Source organism: Triticum dicoccoides, chromosome 6B (genome assembly GCF_002162155.2).
Source record: "Triticum dicoccoides isolate Atlit2015 ecotype Zavitan chromosome 6B, WEW_v2.0, whole genome shotgun sequence".
NCBI lineage: Eukaryota > Viridiplantae > Streptophyta > Magnoliopsida > Poales > Poaceae > Triticum > Triticum dicoccoides.
The window spans coordinates 697,196,805-697,213,504 of NC_041391.1; the positions used below are offsets into that span (position 1 = coordinate 697,196,805).

Here is a 16,700-nt window from a genome sequence, read left to right on the forward strand (position 1 = left end):
TAGATTCTTAAGGATGGAGGTTAAGCGATAGTAAATTATACTCTAGTGTGCACAATAAAGCCAATTCAGATGCATACAGAAAGAAATAGCTTTTATGTAATTCAGATCGTAAAGTGAAAGGCTATGGCAGTCTGCACGTGTCATCGGCATCATCAATGAGTTGTGTCAGTCATGAGAACAAAATTTCCCATTTTTCTCGGCGGAGAAAAACCTTGCACATATTTTAGTACCCCATGCGCAAATGGGGTACATCTATCTATGGGGTACTCCACGGAGTTATTGTGCGTGTGTGTACATTGTTTCTCATACCCAACAAAAACGATAAAATTGTTATGTCTGAATAAGCATATTAAGTTTCCGATTTCTATTATGTTTCAACTATTCAGTTGTTTCCTCTACAGACTTGTTCACCAACTTCTTGCGCCAGTAGCTCCCTGAACAACGAGTCAATATCTACCGACCTTTTGCAGTTCATTTCTTACTAGCAGTGTCATAATCGTGTAAGCATGGTATCGTTTAACAATGGACAAGGATGTCTTCCAGCCAAGTCCATCAATAAGGTTCACATTTGTACATTGGATCAACCTAATGTAGACTAATATTATAACATCCGCAAGGTTAATATACCTCTGCAGTATATATTGATTTTTTTTCAGAGATGAACATGAACATCTATTGATGACTTATGACTGCATATATGGAAGAATCTACTGCTGACCTAAGCCTAATTACTAAAAAGTGGATAAAAGTAAACGTCAATATTCTCTCCTGCTTTATTGAAGGGCCGGTCCCTTTAGATAATAGAGCAGACTAGGCTAAATCTATTCATACTCTAATACAATCTCTAAACTGACTGGACTCTTTCCCAAGAAAGATGCTTAATCAACTACGACTCTAATTAAGGGATAAGACATCACTGGACTCTTTCCTAACAAAGATGCTTAATCAACTAGAATTCTAATTAAGGGATAAGACTCCATGTTTGATGGGCCGGTGCACATAACATCTCTCTCTTCCTTGAAAAATAGCTTGTCCGCAAGCTGTAGGTTGTGGAAGAGCCACACGCACCAGTGGCCCCAAACAGTTAGAGCAAAGGTATTGGCGATGATGTTTTGCTGACTCAGCTGGAGTAAGGCACCGAACCTACCGTGGCTGGGTCTACGCCGGAATGGTTGATGACAAAACATGTGCTAGTGGCGTTGGCAGGTATGGTCTTGTTGATGCATTGGCCACAGGAAGATCATAGGGATAAAAGTGTCATCTAAGACTAGAAGGCTGGTGTGGTGACGTTTTTGTAGGGAAATAATGCTCCTCATAGGCCTTGACGAAGGGGAAGACGGTGTGGAGGTTAGATGGACGTTGAAGCTTGACGTCAATGTGAAGACCATCGGGCAGCCCTATTGTGCATAGAAACCGTTGTTGGGACAGTGTTAATGGATCATTGTTGCGGCACATGAGCATTAGTCGAGGAAGTGTATGGCACCTATGCCAACTCACCCAAGGGATTGGTGTGGAGTGACGGCCCAAACTGAATGTGTCAATCTTCCTTGAACTACTCCCATGTCGGCATGCCAAAATCGCTCTCGGGCTGTAAGTACCAGAACTGAGTGTCATTGATGAGGTGGTAGGCTGCAGGCTAGACTTTGTCAGCCTTGTTCATGCGCTGTCCACAAAACAAATGCTTGTACCTATTGAGCCAACCAAGAAGATCAACCGAACCATCATGTGTCGGGAAGTCGAGCTTGTGAAAGCCAGGCATGCGTGAACCACAACTTGATCTGAGGTGATTGTTAGGTAGGGATAGAAGAGAGGTGATGGGTGAGGTGGATGCATAGACGGGTTGTGGAAGAGGTGTGGCCATATTGGCATATGAAATAATTTGGCAAGTGGAGACGTGAAGGCGGAGAGGCAGTGGCAAAAATCTGCAGTTGTTGCTGCTGGTGGTCGTAGGGTTGTTGTTGGTAGGTGGGCGGAAAAATTGTGGCAGAATTTGGGGCGTATGGTGGCCAAGTGGCCCAGATTGATGTTAGGGGTGACGATGGAAAGTAAGGAGATGGCTGGGGTTGCTAAAAGGGCATTGGCGGCTGATGGTGGTTGGCAGCGGTGTGCATAGGGTTGTGTTGCGATGGGAAGTAGATAATGAAGGCAAGAAAGTGAGGGGATGGCGGGCATGGGAAATCTACCTTGCGAGTGGAGGTCTGCTGGGGACGGTGGTGGACTAGATGTGCTATTGGCGTGGGGAATCACCAAGGCCACCATTGGAAGGATGGCTTGGGACACAGAGGTGGCATCATGGGTGGCAACTAAAGTCGCAGAATCTGGAGGTGGAAACGGGGTCAGAAGTCATTTCTCAACTGCCGTCAAGCGCTGCACCAGACCGTCGCACAATTAAAAGACCTATCTTCTAAACTCCTCTTACCGAGATCTGATACAGACCCCCAAAGTTCATGGTTGGAACATCTCCATGTCAAATCTCTACCCCAACCGCCTTACCAAGATCCGAGCACTTCATGACCCCTTCTTTGATTAGGAAATCTACGATGCTTTTCTCCGAATGAATCCAAATGCCAGCCCTAGACCTAACAGTTTTGGATCTTGCTTCTACGGAAAACATTGGCACTCCACAAAACAAATCATCATCCCTTTCTTTCGTGATTTCCATAATCTAGATAAATGTGTTGATCATTTCAATACCGCCTTCCTAGCCCCCCTTCCGAAAGATACCGTACCCAGATCGGCAATTAGCCATTGATTTCAAGCCCACCCCGCTTTAAAATTGCCCTCCAAAAGCCATTTCCAAGCTCCTCACAAATAGACTAAAACCCATGATACTCCTCATTATTCACGACGAACAAACATGGTTCATAAATGGGTATTCCATTATTGACAAACTTTATCTAGGATGTTGGCCTGCTCAATTTTGCCATGCCCGTAAAGCCATGACGATGAGCTTCAAACTTGACTTCCACAAAGATTTCGACTCCAATGCATGGGCACCCCTCGTACAAATCCTCATCCACTGGAGATTCCCACCCAATGGGTTGCTTGGATTAACTCTCTACTATCCTTAGGAAAAATAGCTATCATGCTCAATGGGGTGCCAAGCAATTGGATTGGCTACAAAAATGGGCTCCACTAGGGAGACCCTCTATGTCCCTACCTTTTTATCCCGATAGAGGACATCCTGCCACACCTAATCCCACGAGCTCACCAACATTGGCTACTTAACCACAACCTCGATCTAAATATTACCCTGGTTCTCTGGGAATATGCAGACAATCTCATCCTAGCCCACGTCTCAACTTCCAGAGCGACTCATCTAAAATTTCTCCTGAACAACTTTGTCTTTGCTACCGGTCTCTCCTTAAATTTCCACAAAACAACTTTCCTCCCTATCCACCTCTAGCCCGCTCTCGCTTCTGAGATTGCAAACATTTTTGGTTGCACTATCTAGACTTACCGTCAAGCCTACCGTGACCTCCCACTCTTCCCACAGAAACTCCCCTCAGCATTTCAACCGATTGTTTAGTCCTCCCAGACTACCTAATAGGTTTGGTCGCTAGACTTCTCTCATGGGGAGCCAGACCCACATTGATCTCCTCTGTCCTGAACAAGATTGTTGTCTACTACATGTCAGTCTTCCATATTCCCAAAAATATTTTGAAAGAGCTAGACACGGTTCATAGAGCCTTCTTTTGTGCCATCGAGGAAACTTGAACTGGAACATAGTATCCTATTCCTTGGAAAAATGTTTGCAAACCAAAAAAAAAAGATAGTGGTCTAAGTATTAAAATTTTGCTTACTCTGAATAACTACTTACTAATGAAGTTTACTTTCAGACTAATATAGCTCCCTAACCTACCTTGGGTCAACTGGTACCACCGCTGCTACACCCACGCTATTGCAGACTAGCCAACAAACCCATCCTTACTTTGGAAAGTAGTAAAAATCACAACTACCTATCCTACATAATATTTGTTCTGCTCACAAATAATGGTCTGCGACCCTATTCTGCACCAATACATGGATCTCTTCATAACCACTTGTTGTTGCATACCCACACCTCTTATCCCACAACATCAAGCCCACAACCCTAGTTTCGAAGATCATACAGGATGCATTTCTAGCTATCCTTGAACCACCTTACTAATGTTGCTTCACACGATATGATACGCTCTATCACACATTAGCCTCCTTATATCTTCCTCAAAACACCACCGAACCTACCTATCATCACATTTCCATAATCATTCTGAGATATATTGCCATGCAACTTCCACTGCTCCGTCTTATGAAATGTGTGTTCATCATCATATCGCTTTGCATGATCATATAGAGTTGACATGATATTTTTGGAAAAGCCACCATTCATCATTATTACAATATTATGCTAGATCATTGCACATCCTAGTACACTGCTAGAGGCATTAGAGTCATCTTGTATCAGTTTTATCGAGTTGTAAGTAAAAAAAAGTGTGATGATCATCATTATTAGAGCATTGTCCCAGTGAGGAAAAGGATGATGGAGACGATGATTCCCCCATAAGTTGAGATGAGACACCGGACAAAAAAAGAGGCCAAAAAGAGCCCACCAAAAAAATGAGAGAAAAGTGAGAAGGGGCAATGTCACTATCCTTTTACCACACTTGTGCTTCAAAGTAGCACCATGTTCTTCATATAGAGAGTCTCCTAAGTTATCACTTTCATATACTAGTGGGAATTTTTCATTATAGAACTTGACTTGTATATTCTGATGATGGGCTTCCTGAAATACCCGAGGTCTTCACGAGTAAGCAATTGGATGCACACCCACTTAGTTTGAGTTTGAGCATTCATACACTTATAGCTCTAGTGCATCTGTCGCATGGCAATCCATATTCCTCGCAGTGATATCGATTGTAAGGCTTCTCCATTTCCTAATGATCCACCGAGTAGATGCAAGCATTTCATCCTTTTTGACTTCTCCTATATATCTCTACCACCGCACTCTATTCCACCCTAGTGCGAATATCCATGGCTCATGCTCATGTATTGAGTGGAGTTGAAAATGTTGAACTGCGTTGAAAAGTATGATCCAATTGCTTGGTTTGACACCAGGGTGCTCGTGATTTATATTTATGCGATGAAGGCGGAGTCATTCCATGCTTACATAAGTCAATGAGTAGAGATAACATTTGTTAAGCAATGTATATTTTGAAAAAGTAATGATTATGTTCTTATATCCATGTATATTATTATTTTGATATCAATTACTTCATCATTTCTCAATATTTATACCGTAAAGAGATTACATGATGAACATGCTAGGTAGCATTCAACATCAAAAATTCTGCTTTTATCATTTACCTACTCGAGGACAAGCATGAATTAAGCTTGGGGATGCACATATGTCTCCAAGGTATCTATAATTTTTATTGTTTCATGCTATTATATTACCAATCTTAGATACTTTTTATACAATTTTAGATCATTTTGGGAACTAACTTGTTAACCCAGTGCCTAGTGCCAGTTGTTCTTTTTTGCTTGTTTTTGGTTTTCTAGAAAATTTGTACCAAATAGAGTCCAAACGCTACGAAACATTTTGATGGTTTTTTTCTACACATAAGTTACCCTGGAAGCTTCGGGAGGAGACCAGACGACAGATGAGGAGACAACATGGCACCAAGGCGCGCCCTGGGGGGAGGCCCGCCCCGATTCCTTGTGGGCCCCACGTGGCTCCATCTGATCTAATTTCACTTTCATAAATTCTCAAATGGTGGGTAACCCCTTGAGAGCCACCAAAAACATTTTTTTCTCTGCTGCAAGTCTCTGTTCTTTTGTGATCCCATCTGGAGGCCTTTTCCGTCACTCTGCCGGAGGGGGAATCAATTACGGAGGACTTCTACATCGACCTTGTTGCCTTCCGATGATGTGTGAGTAGTTTACCACGGACATACGAGTCCATAGCTAGTAGCTAGATGACTTCTTCTTTCTCTTCGATCTTCAATACCATATTCTCCATGACCTCCATGGATATATATCCGATGTGATCTTCTGTTGCGGTGTGTTCGTTGAGATCCGATGAATTGTGGGTTTATGATCAGATATTCATTAAAAGTAATTAAGTCTTTACTGAACTTTATTATGCATTATCATTATAGCTTTGTATTTCTCTTCGATCTATCAGTTTAGTTTGGCCAACTAGATTGATTTATCTTCAGTTGGAATGGTGCTTTTTGATGGGTTCAATCTTGCGGTGCCCTCACCTCGTGAAAGAAGGGGTAACGAGGCACATATTCATATTGTTTTCATTAAGGGTAAAATGATGGGGTTTAATCATATTGCTTGGTATTATTTTGTATACGTCATGTCATCATACTTCATGCATTACTCTGTTTGTTATGAACTTAATACAAGAGAGGCAAGCATAGAAGCACTCTTGAAGTGAAGAAATAGTAGTAGATGTAGGCAGGAGTTCGTCTACTGGTCAAGGACATGATGCCTATAGATGAGATCATTGCCATGCATAACATCATAACTATGTGTTTTTCTATCAATTGCCCAATAGTAATTTGTTTGCCCACTGTATGCTATGTTTCGTGAGAGAAGCCTCTAGTGAAAACAATTGCCCCGAGTGTACTTTTATTATATTACGAAAACCAAAAATACCTTGATGCAATTTGTTTATTGTTATTTTGCTTTGCAATTTATATACTACCACTACTAGATTTAATCCTTGCAAGTAACGAGTTCAAGGGGATTGACAACCTTCTTGTCTGAGTTGGGTGCAAGTATTTGCTCTTGTGTGTGCAGGTAATGTTCACTAGGCTTTGTGTGATTCTCCTACTGGTTCGTTAACCTTGGTTCTCACTGAGGGAAATACTTATTAGCTACTATATTGCTTCACCCTTCCTCTTCGGGGAAAGTCCCAACACAGCACACAAGTAGCACCAATGAGCTCCTGGAGGCGGGAGTTGAGGACGGGGCTGAGGTGATCACCGTTATGAAGGTTGGCAAAGGAGACGAGGGGGTTCTTGGGGCATCGTCAAGTGTGAGGGCGAACCAGGGGTTGATCGCGACACCGTCCCCCGGAGCTTGCTCTAGCGCGAAGGCACCTGCCAACGGGTTCCTCACCTTCAGTGCAACATGCACAACATCGTGGAGGCACTATGGCAGCTTGGCCTAGAGGCAAAGGTCCTCCTTTTCGAACACCGAGGATGCGGCATGGCTGAGTCCAGAGCTCTAGAACGAGAGTGACTCAATCAGAGCCCCAACCAGCGGCGGCAGCAAGAGCACAGACATAGAGCGAGGTGATCGCAATCCCTCCCGCTCCATTGGCAACCATGATGGTGATGCGGATAGCAATATGGAGATCTCTGAGACACAAGTGAAACTTTGATCGCATTGTGATCGGGGTTAGGATCGAGTAAATGAGTTTCCTGGTGGTGGGAGGAGAACAAGTTATGCCACAGTTTTCATGCAGGAGGCAGACTTTTGTATGGTTGTTTTCCCGCGGTGGGAAGGAAGGATGAGGAGAATGAGCTACTTGCGCCGCTCCTCAATGGGAAAGGCAACTGTGGAAATAGATAAAGTGCAATAGATAAATATGACATTGCTCCTCATAGGTAGCACCTCGCAACACGAAACCGACATATTGCTACATATGAGAGAGGGACAGAGGTTTAACCTGGTCTTCGCCAATGAGACCCTCGAGATGGGACTTGAGGATGAGGCAGAGCCAACCACTTCTGTGCAGTTTAACAAACACGATGAGGGTGGGTTCTGGGGGGCATCATCATGCGCGATGAAGAACTAGGGGTTGGTGGCAGAACCGACACCCGGGGCTTCCTCGAATGAGAAAGCCTGTACTGACAAGTCCCTCGCCATCAGCGCGACATGTAGAGCATCGCGGAGGCACTGAAGCACTGACCATGAGGTGGAGGTCCTCCTTATCAAACATTGAGGATGAAGTATGGCCTAGTCTGTAGCTTAAACTGAGAGCAACTCAACCAGAGCCCCAATGGGTGGTGGTGGCGCGGCCGCCGACACTAAGAACGGCGAGCGTAGTGCCTCCCGTTCCACTAACGATGATGATGCCAAAAATGATATGGATGACAGTGACCGCATTGTGATTGGGGGTTACGATCCACGAAATAATGCCTCCGGTGGTGGTAGGTGAACAAGCATTGTGGCAATTTGAATGGAGGAGGGTGGAGGAGCCAGAGTTTGTATGGTCATTTTTCCCACAAGGGAACGAAGGACGACGAGAAGGAGCTGGCTGCAACCCTCCTCAATGCGCAAGGTATCTAAGGTAATAGATAAAGAGCAATAGCTAAATATAGCATTTCTCCTCACAGGCAATGGCATGCAACACGAAACAAACATCCTGCTACATATAAGAGAGGATCGGAGGTTTGACCTAGTATTCACCAATGAGCTCCTAGAGGTAGGAGTCGAGGAGGGGGCAGAGGCGACCGCCGCACCATGGATTGACGAACACAACCAGGGGGTTCGAGGAGGCGTCGCGGGTGTGAGGGAAAACCTGGGGTTGGTCGCGACATTGGCCCGCGGGGCTTTCTCCAAGGCAAAGGTGCCTGCCAACGGGCCCCTCACCTTCAACGCAGCGTGCAAAGCATCATGGAGGGGCTGCGGCAACGCAACCCAGATGTGAAAGTCCTCCTTCTCAAATGCCAACAAGGACATAGCGCGGACGAATCCGCTGCTCCGGAATGCGAGTGACTTAATCACAGCGTTGACCAGCGGTGGCGCGGCCGCTAATGGTAAGCACAGCGAGCGTAGTGCCTCCCTCTCCGCCTGTGAAGGTGATGCCAACAACAATATTGACATCCCGGAGCATGACTGAGACCGTGATGGCATCCTGATCGTGGGTCGCGATGAAGGAAATGTGTTTTCTGATGGTGGGAGGAGAACAAGCAATGTGACAGTTTGAACGGAGGAGTGTGGAGGAGGTGGAGTTTTCTATGGTCCTTCTTTTCTTGCGGTGGGAAGGAATGACGAAGAAAAGGAGTTGGTTGCACTGCTCCTCAATGGCAAAGCAACTTATGAAAAAGATAAAGAGCAATAGCTAAATATAGCATTGCTCCTCACAAGCAGCGTCATGCAACACGAAACATACATACTACTACATATGATAGAGGGACAGAGGCTTGACCTAGTCTTCGCCAATGAGCTCCTAGAGGCAGGACTTGGGGATGGGCAGTGTGACTACCGCTATTCAGGTTGACGAACTTGACAAGGGGTTTCTCTATAGCATCATCGGGCACAATGATGAACCAGGGTTTGGTCGTGGTGATGGACCCTGGGTCCTCCTCCAACGTGAAGGCGAGTGTTGACGAGTCAGTCACCATCATGTTGAGCATCACGGAGTTGCTGATGTAGTGCGACTCAGAGGAGGAGGTCATCCTTCTCGAACACCGAGGACGCGACAAGGCCGAGTCCGGCACCCTAGAACACAAGACCTAATCAGAGCCCCAACTAGCGGCAGCAGCACGTCCACAGAGGTGAGAGCGGCAAGCACGGTGCCTCCCGCTCCGTCGGTGATGGCGATGCCGACAGTGATATTGACACCTCCGAGCATGATCGCGACCTCAGCCATGTCTCGATCAGGTCTTAGAATTCAGGGAATGCGTTTTCCAATGATGGGAGGAGAACAACTGATGTGGCAGCTTGAGCGAAGGAGGGTGGAGGAAGCTGAGTTTTGTATGGTTGGTTTTTCCCGCGGTGGGAAGGAAGTCCAAGGAGAAGATGCCGGTTGCACCACTCCTCAACGGGCAACGCAAATTAGAAAATAGCTAAATATAGCATTGCTCCTCACACGTAGCATCATGCAACATGAAGCAGACATACTGCTACATATGAGAGAAAGGTAGAGGTTTTACTCAGTCTTCGACAATGAGCTCTTGGAGGCGGGACTTGAGGAGCGGGCAGGGGCGACCGCTGTTGTGCGAGTTGATGTGAACGTGGCGAGGGGGTTCTCAGGAGCTTCATTCTGTGCAAGGGTGAATCAGGGGTTGGTCACTGCACCGGCCCTGGGGCTTTCTCCAATGCGAAGGCGCCTGCTAATAGATCCCTCGCCTTCAGTGCATTGCGCATGGCGCACAGAGGCGTTGTGGCAGCGCAACCCAAAGGCAGCGGTCCTCATTCTCAAAATTCTAGGATTCGGCACGGCCGAATCTTCGGAACAAGAATGACTCAATAAGAGCCCCATCCAATGGTGGATGCATGGCTGCCGGTGTTGAGCGCGGCGAGCATAGCACCTCCCGCTCCACCAGCAATGGTGATGCCGACAATGATATGGACTTCGGTCGGAGGTTAGGATCAAGGAAATGTGTATTTCATGTGGTGGGGGGGGGGTACGTGATGTGGCAGTTTGAACGGAGGAGGGTGGAGGAGGCGGAGTTTTGTATGGTTTTTTTTCCTGCGGTGGGAAGGAAGAACATGGAGAAGGTACTTGCTGCACCGCTCCTCAACGGGCAAGGCACCATAGAAAATAGCCAAGGAGCCATAGCTAAATATAACGTTGGTATTCACATGTAGGACCACACAACACGAAATAGACATACTACTACTGCATATGAGAGAGGGCTAGAGGTTTGACCTGGTCTTCGCCAATGAGCTGCTGGAGGCGGGACTTGAGGACGGGGCCGAGGCGACCGCCACTGCGTGGGTTGACGAATGCAACTAGGGGGTTCTCGGGGGCGTCTTCGGGAGCGAGGGACAGCCAGGGGTTGGTCATGTCGCCGATCCCCGGTGCTTCCTTCAATGCGAAGGCGCCTGCCGATGGGTCCCTCGCCTTCAGTGCAGCATGTAGAGCGTCGCGGAGGCGTTGCGGTAGCGCGACTCGGAGGCGGAGATCCTGCCTCTCAAACACCGAGGACGAGGCACGCCCGAATCCGCAACTCCGAAACGAGAGAGACTCAAGCAGAGCACCAACAAGCGGCGGTTGCCCTGCCGCCGGCGGTGAACGCGGCAAGCTCGGCGCCTCCCGCTCCGATGTTGACGGTGATGCTGACAATGATATGGACAAGTCCGAGCACGATCGAGACCTTGATCGCATTGCGGTAGGGGGTTAGCATCCAGCAATTGTGTTTTGCAGTGGTGGAGGAGAGCAAACAATGGGTTGGTTTGAACGGATGAATTTGGAGAAGCAATAGTTTTATATGGTAGTTTTTTTTGCGGTGGGAAGGAAGGACGAGGAGAAGGGGCTAGCTGCACCGCTCATCAATAGGAAAGGCAGCTTAGGAAATAGATAAATAGAAATACCTAAATATAGCATTGCTCCTCACATGCAGCACCACACAATACGAAACAACATACTAGTACATATGAGAGAGGGCTAGAGGTTTGATCTTGTCTTCGCAAATGAGCTAAGGTGAGACATGAGGATGGGGCCGAGGCGACCGCGGCTGCGCGGGTTGATGAACGCGATGAGGAGATTCTCGGGGGTGTCGTTGGGAGCAAGGGAGGACAAGGGGTTCATCAAGCGCCCCCTCCCATGGCTTCCTCCAGCGCGAAGACGCCTGCCGATAGGTCCCTTACCATCAGCGCAATGTGCAGAGCGATGCAAGGGTGATGTGACAGTGTGACCCGAGGATGGAGGTCCTCCTTCTCGAACACCGAGGATGGCGCATGATGGAAAAGGCAGCTCCCGAACGAGAGGGACTCAATCAGAGCACCAACTAGCGGTGGCGGCACGACCGCCAGTGATGAGCGCGGCGAGCGGCTAGGATCACCCGGTCACGCCGCTGCAGCACCTCTGAGACGCTCTGCATGATGCGCTGAAGGCGGGGAACTGTCGGTTGGCATCTTCGTGTTGGAGGAAGCCTCGGGGCAAGCATCACGACCAACCCCAGGTTCGCACTCGCGCCCGACGTAGCCCCCGAGAAGACCATCGTCACGTTCGTCAACCCGCACAACGGCTGCCGCCTCAATCCCGTCCTCAAGTCCCGCCTACAGGAGCTCATTTGCAAAGACTAGGTGAAACATGTGTCCCTCTCTCATACTCCCTCCGTCCGAAAATACTTGTCATCAAAATGGGTAAAAAGAGATGTATTTAGAACTAAAATACATCTGGATACATCCCTTTTTATTTATTTTGAAGACAAGTATTTCCGGACGGAGGGAGTATGTGGCAATATGTCTATTTTTTGTTGCATGGTGCTGCTTGTGAGGAGCCATGCTATATTTAGCTATTGGTTATTAGCTAGTATTTATACTAAGTTGCTTTGCCGGTTGAGGAGCAGTGCAGCTAGCTCCTCGTCCTCTCCCACCACCGGAAAACACATTTCCTGGATCCTAACCCCTGATCATGGTAGAGATGTCCATATCGTCGTGAGCGTCCCCGTTGCTGGCGGAGAGGGAGACACTGTAATTATCGTGCTCACTGGCGGCTATGCCGCCGCCGTCGCATGGTGCTCTGATTGAGTCGCCCTTGTTCCGGAGCTATAGATTCAGCCGCGTTGCATCCTCTACGTTCGACAAGGTGGACCTCCGCGTCTAGGTCATGCTGCTGGAATGCCTCCGCGCGATGCTCTGCACGCTTCGCTGAAGGTAAGGAATCCGTTAGAAGGTGCCTATGCATTGCAGGAAGCCCCAGGGGCCGGTGCCATGATCAACCCCTGATTTGTCAACCTGCGCAGTGGCGGTAGCCACAACACCATCCTCAAGTCCTGCCTGCATGAGCTCGTTGGCGAAAACCAGGTCAAACATCTATCCCTCTCTCAGATGTAGCAGTATGTGAGAAAAGCATATCTACCATGCACGGGATATCCGATGATGCAGCTGTTGATCTAGTTGGAGATTTGGTTACATGCATATGCGTCCCCACTTCCTCCATCAATGCTGGCAGCTTTTCCATAGCTAGCTTTGTGCCAGAGAGTCTATGCATTTTTCCATATGATTTTTTCCATATGCATAGCCGTTGTTCTACCCACCCATGTTTTTTCCATATGATTTTCAAGTTTGAATCCATTTTTATCTTTTGAACTGAGAGTCTAGTACATAAACGTTTTGAATATTTGTAAAACTTTATGTGACAAAGTGATGCACTCTAGAACATGAAAAACCCTACTATAACTTCCTACGAATACATGTTAAATACAAACTCGTAATATTATTTTTGAAACAAATTTACCAAGTGCTACAAAGATCCCTGACATTGAGACATAATAAATTCTTAAGTAACATTTCGATACATTATGCTTGGCAAATGTCTATGATTTTGTGTGGTTTCATTAATGTTTTAAGATTAAAAAAACATTTTTTTCTTGAAATATATTCAACATTGGTCTCATTAAATAGCTGTCATCACCAAGAACCCAAATATGCAAAGATATAAAAAATCATACTTTTGACCCAAAAGATATACATACATGAAAATCAAATGAAAAAGAATGGAGTGGTTGAGTGAAAAGAGAGAAGTGGAATGGGATGTACTGTGTATAGTACACAACAACAGTGTATGTGTCAGAAAGATGCATCCCGTGCATGGTAGAAAATCCGTTCTCCTGTTTTGTGTTGCGTGGTGCTGCCTGTGAGGAGCAATGCTATATTCACAGGCAAGTTACAAAAAAATTACAATTTTGCTAGAACTCATCTAGATGAGATATAATTTGGTCTCATTCACCTTTTATAGCCATTGGATGTGATGCTATAAGATGCATGTGTGCTGACGTGGTTGTATTTGTTCTTGTTTTCAAAGTGAATGAGACCAAATTATATCTCATCTAGATGAGTTCTAGGTACTCCCAAGAAATTACATGGTGGCCATCAAGGCATTCCGTCGAATTCATGGGGAAGGGTAGTTAATTAGGATGGGTCGAATTGTCAAATTAGACAAGTAAAAACAAGAGAAGTCCGATTATAACTCCAACAAGTCTAGCATAAAATTAAATTAAATTTTCATGGTATAGCATAAATATGAAGTAAATTTAATTTAAGTCCAATAAGACATATGTAGCAATTGGGTTTTAATATGTAGACTTATACTATGAAAATAAAATAAAATTAAAACCCAGTTTTTTCTGTGACTAGAATAAAACCCAGTTTTTTGCGTTGGCTAATAAAAGCCCTTTTTTGCTGTGACTAAAAAATCCCAATCTTTTGCCATTGTATGAACAAAAATACCATGGCACAAAGATAAAGGAAATAAAATTGACGTGCGGAGAATGAAAATATATATATACCATGGCTTGTTTTAGTTAAAATTCTCATCGTTCAATAACAAAAGTTGCCAATAGACCATGAAAAAAAAGGTTGCCATAATCTTTAAAAGAAAATTTTGCCATGGTTCAAGATTATTTTTTCAATGGCGCAAAAAGCAATTCATGGACATTTGCATCTGTACGTAGTGGTGAAAAATGTGCATTAATTTTTGTAGATATTTTACTATATACACGAAGATATAAAAATATACGTGGATTAAAAACTTCCATCATGTAGAACATAAAAGGTGTAGCATATATTATTTGGTAGTAATTGTTGTGTTTCATAAATGAAATGTACCATGGACCCATCAAAAGCATAAATTCCCAAGAAAGATGAATAGTGAATTTTTCCTTGGTATTAAAGTAAAATTTGACATGGACCATAAAAGTTAAAATGCCATGATGAAATAGAAAATCATTAGCCAACAAAGCAAGGTTAAAGCAATGGATGTCATGGAACCCCATACCTCCTTGATGTTTCGGCACACACAACTTCCACCAAGTCATCCAATGATCTTTTTCTGGTCATCACTGTCACCCCACCAGTAATGCAACATTGCGTAGTTATTCCTTTGCAAGTTTGTTTAAGAATTTTGAAGACGCCAATAACATATGATGGAATTGCATGTATGTATAACCAATTTAAGTAGAACCTCCTTTCCTCCTGCCAACAACTGTGCAGCTTGTGATTCGGTCGACAGTCACACGACCACCTCATGACTCATCCGTCAACATTTCTACCTACGGACTTGGACGCTTTCGAAAACCACAGTTCATATGATCACAAGATTTCATTCATTTCCATTAACGTATTTTTGTAGATACTGTTTCTAATTCATCTTGAATCTTTCTGGCAAGGCCGGTCTTTTCTCTTTCATCTTCCTAAGGTCCGAATCGCGAGAGCAAAAGTCCATGGTACCATGCATTTAGAATCTTAAAATTGACAAGATCCCTCCCAGAGTCCCAGAGGTCTGAATCACAAGAAGTCTGAAACTCAGAACTTCTTCTGAACCTCATCTGCTCACGGCAAGGCCCCTGCTGAGCGGCGTTGGCCAAAATCTGCAAAGGAACAATTATTTTGCAAGACCATAAATATCGCATGCACACCAGTACCTAGGATTGATGATGAGGTGATGAACATGTTCAGTAGTAAATTCAACAGTGTATCATCAATATATACACCTTGCTGCTCACCATAAGATAATAATAATCTGACCATGTTGATGAGCACCTTCACTTGGATCCACCAGAGACCAGACATCATATCCCTGTCCAGTGTTCATGGGCATCTCAGCTCGGATCGCTGCACGGCGTACACCTTGTCTTGTCTGTACTGTGTACTGCTCGCCCCATGTGTGCACCCTGAATCCCTGACCCGGCCCTGCATCTTCTTCTATACCTCTGCACGTTATTCAGACTATCAAACAAACGGTGAAATCCACCCAGTACAAAACAACGACATTCATTTCTCCTTCTTCTTAAAGGAAAAACATGAACACTGAAAGACCTTAAAAACTCCTGCATGCAGCAGCAATAGCAACAGCACGTTCTCTTCTGAACCATGCTCCATCAATGTCGACGATGTGCTGCACTGTCTACTGCATTGCACATTTGCGCTGTCTGTGTTTAATATGACCAGTATTAAACATGAGCATTCATCTCCTTTCTCCTTCTTCTTAAATGAGAAACAGACATGAGCATTCAAAGACCATAAAAACTTCATGTTCTTTCTGAATGCTGACCGAGTATATCTCCCCCACGAATTGAACCCGCCTGATTAATCACCATGTGCTGCACCTCATTGAATCGTCATTGCGCTGCATGTTTTGCGGGCATAAAACCTCCTGAACGCAGCACGTTATTTCTGGATCGTGTCCACGAACTAAACCTGCGTGATTAGCAAGTGGCCATGTGCTGCACTGCGTTGCATCGCGGCTGGGCGGCGCGCAGCTCGTGGTGACCACGTCCGCGGGCAGGCGGTGCCGTGCCGGTCCCGGCTCCGGGAACTGGACGTCCAACCGATGCAGGCAAGGCAAGGACTACCGAAGACCAAGGTGCATGCATGTCCATGTGTGTATGCATGCATGCCCAAGGCAAAGCAGGGCAGCGCCATTTATTTTCCCTGTGCGTATTTATGCCCATGTGTGCACGGCCAGGGCAAGCCTCAGCCCTCAGGGCAACTTAATGAGGGGAGGAGGGGTCGATATCGATCGTAGGATGCGGTGCACTGATCGCGGTTGTGCATAGGTGGTGCTGTATTACTGGATCCAAGGTACGTATGTGCATGCACCTTGGTTAAGAAAATGAAGCTGGTGTTCATACAAGCTGCATGCAAGTGATGTTTCCAACTTGTCCACTGGCTTCTCTGGCCGTGCTTGGTGTGCAGGAGGGTACAGTACCGCCCGTGTGCAGTGCATTGCCCTCGCCACGCATGCATCTTTGCACGTGCTCCTGCCTGTGCTGGGTTTGTCAGGCCGGCATCCGGTGACCAGTGTC

General features: G+C 45.8%; 1 protein-coding gene across 1 annotated transcript in view; it reads right to left on the reverse strand.

Annotated features, from left to right (window-relative positions):
* The window catches only part of LOC119325434 (diacylglycerol kinase 4-like), a 38,262-nt gene extending 27,154 nt beyond the window's left edge, over positions 1 to 11,108 (reverse strand). Inside the window, exon 1 of the mRNA XM_037599184.1 lies at positions 10,598 to 11,108. Within this exon, the coding sequence (XP_037455081.1) occupies positions 10,598 to 11,056 (459 nt within the window). The 5' untranslated portion in view covers positions 11,057 to 11,108. The remainder of the gene's footprint in view (positions 1 to 10,597) is intronic.
* Between the last annotated feature and the right edge of the window lie 5,592 nt (positions 11,109 to 16,700).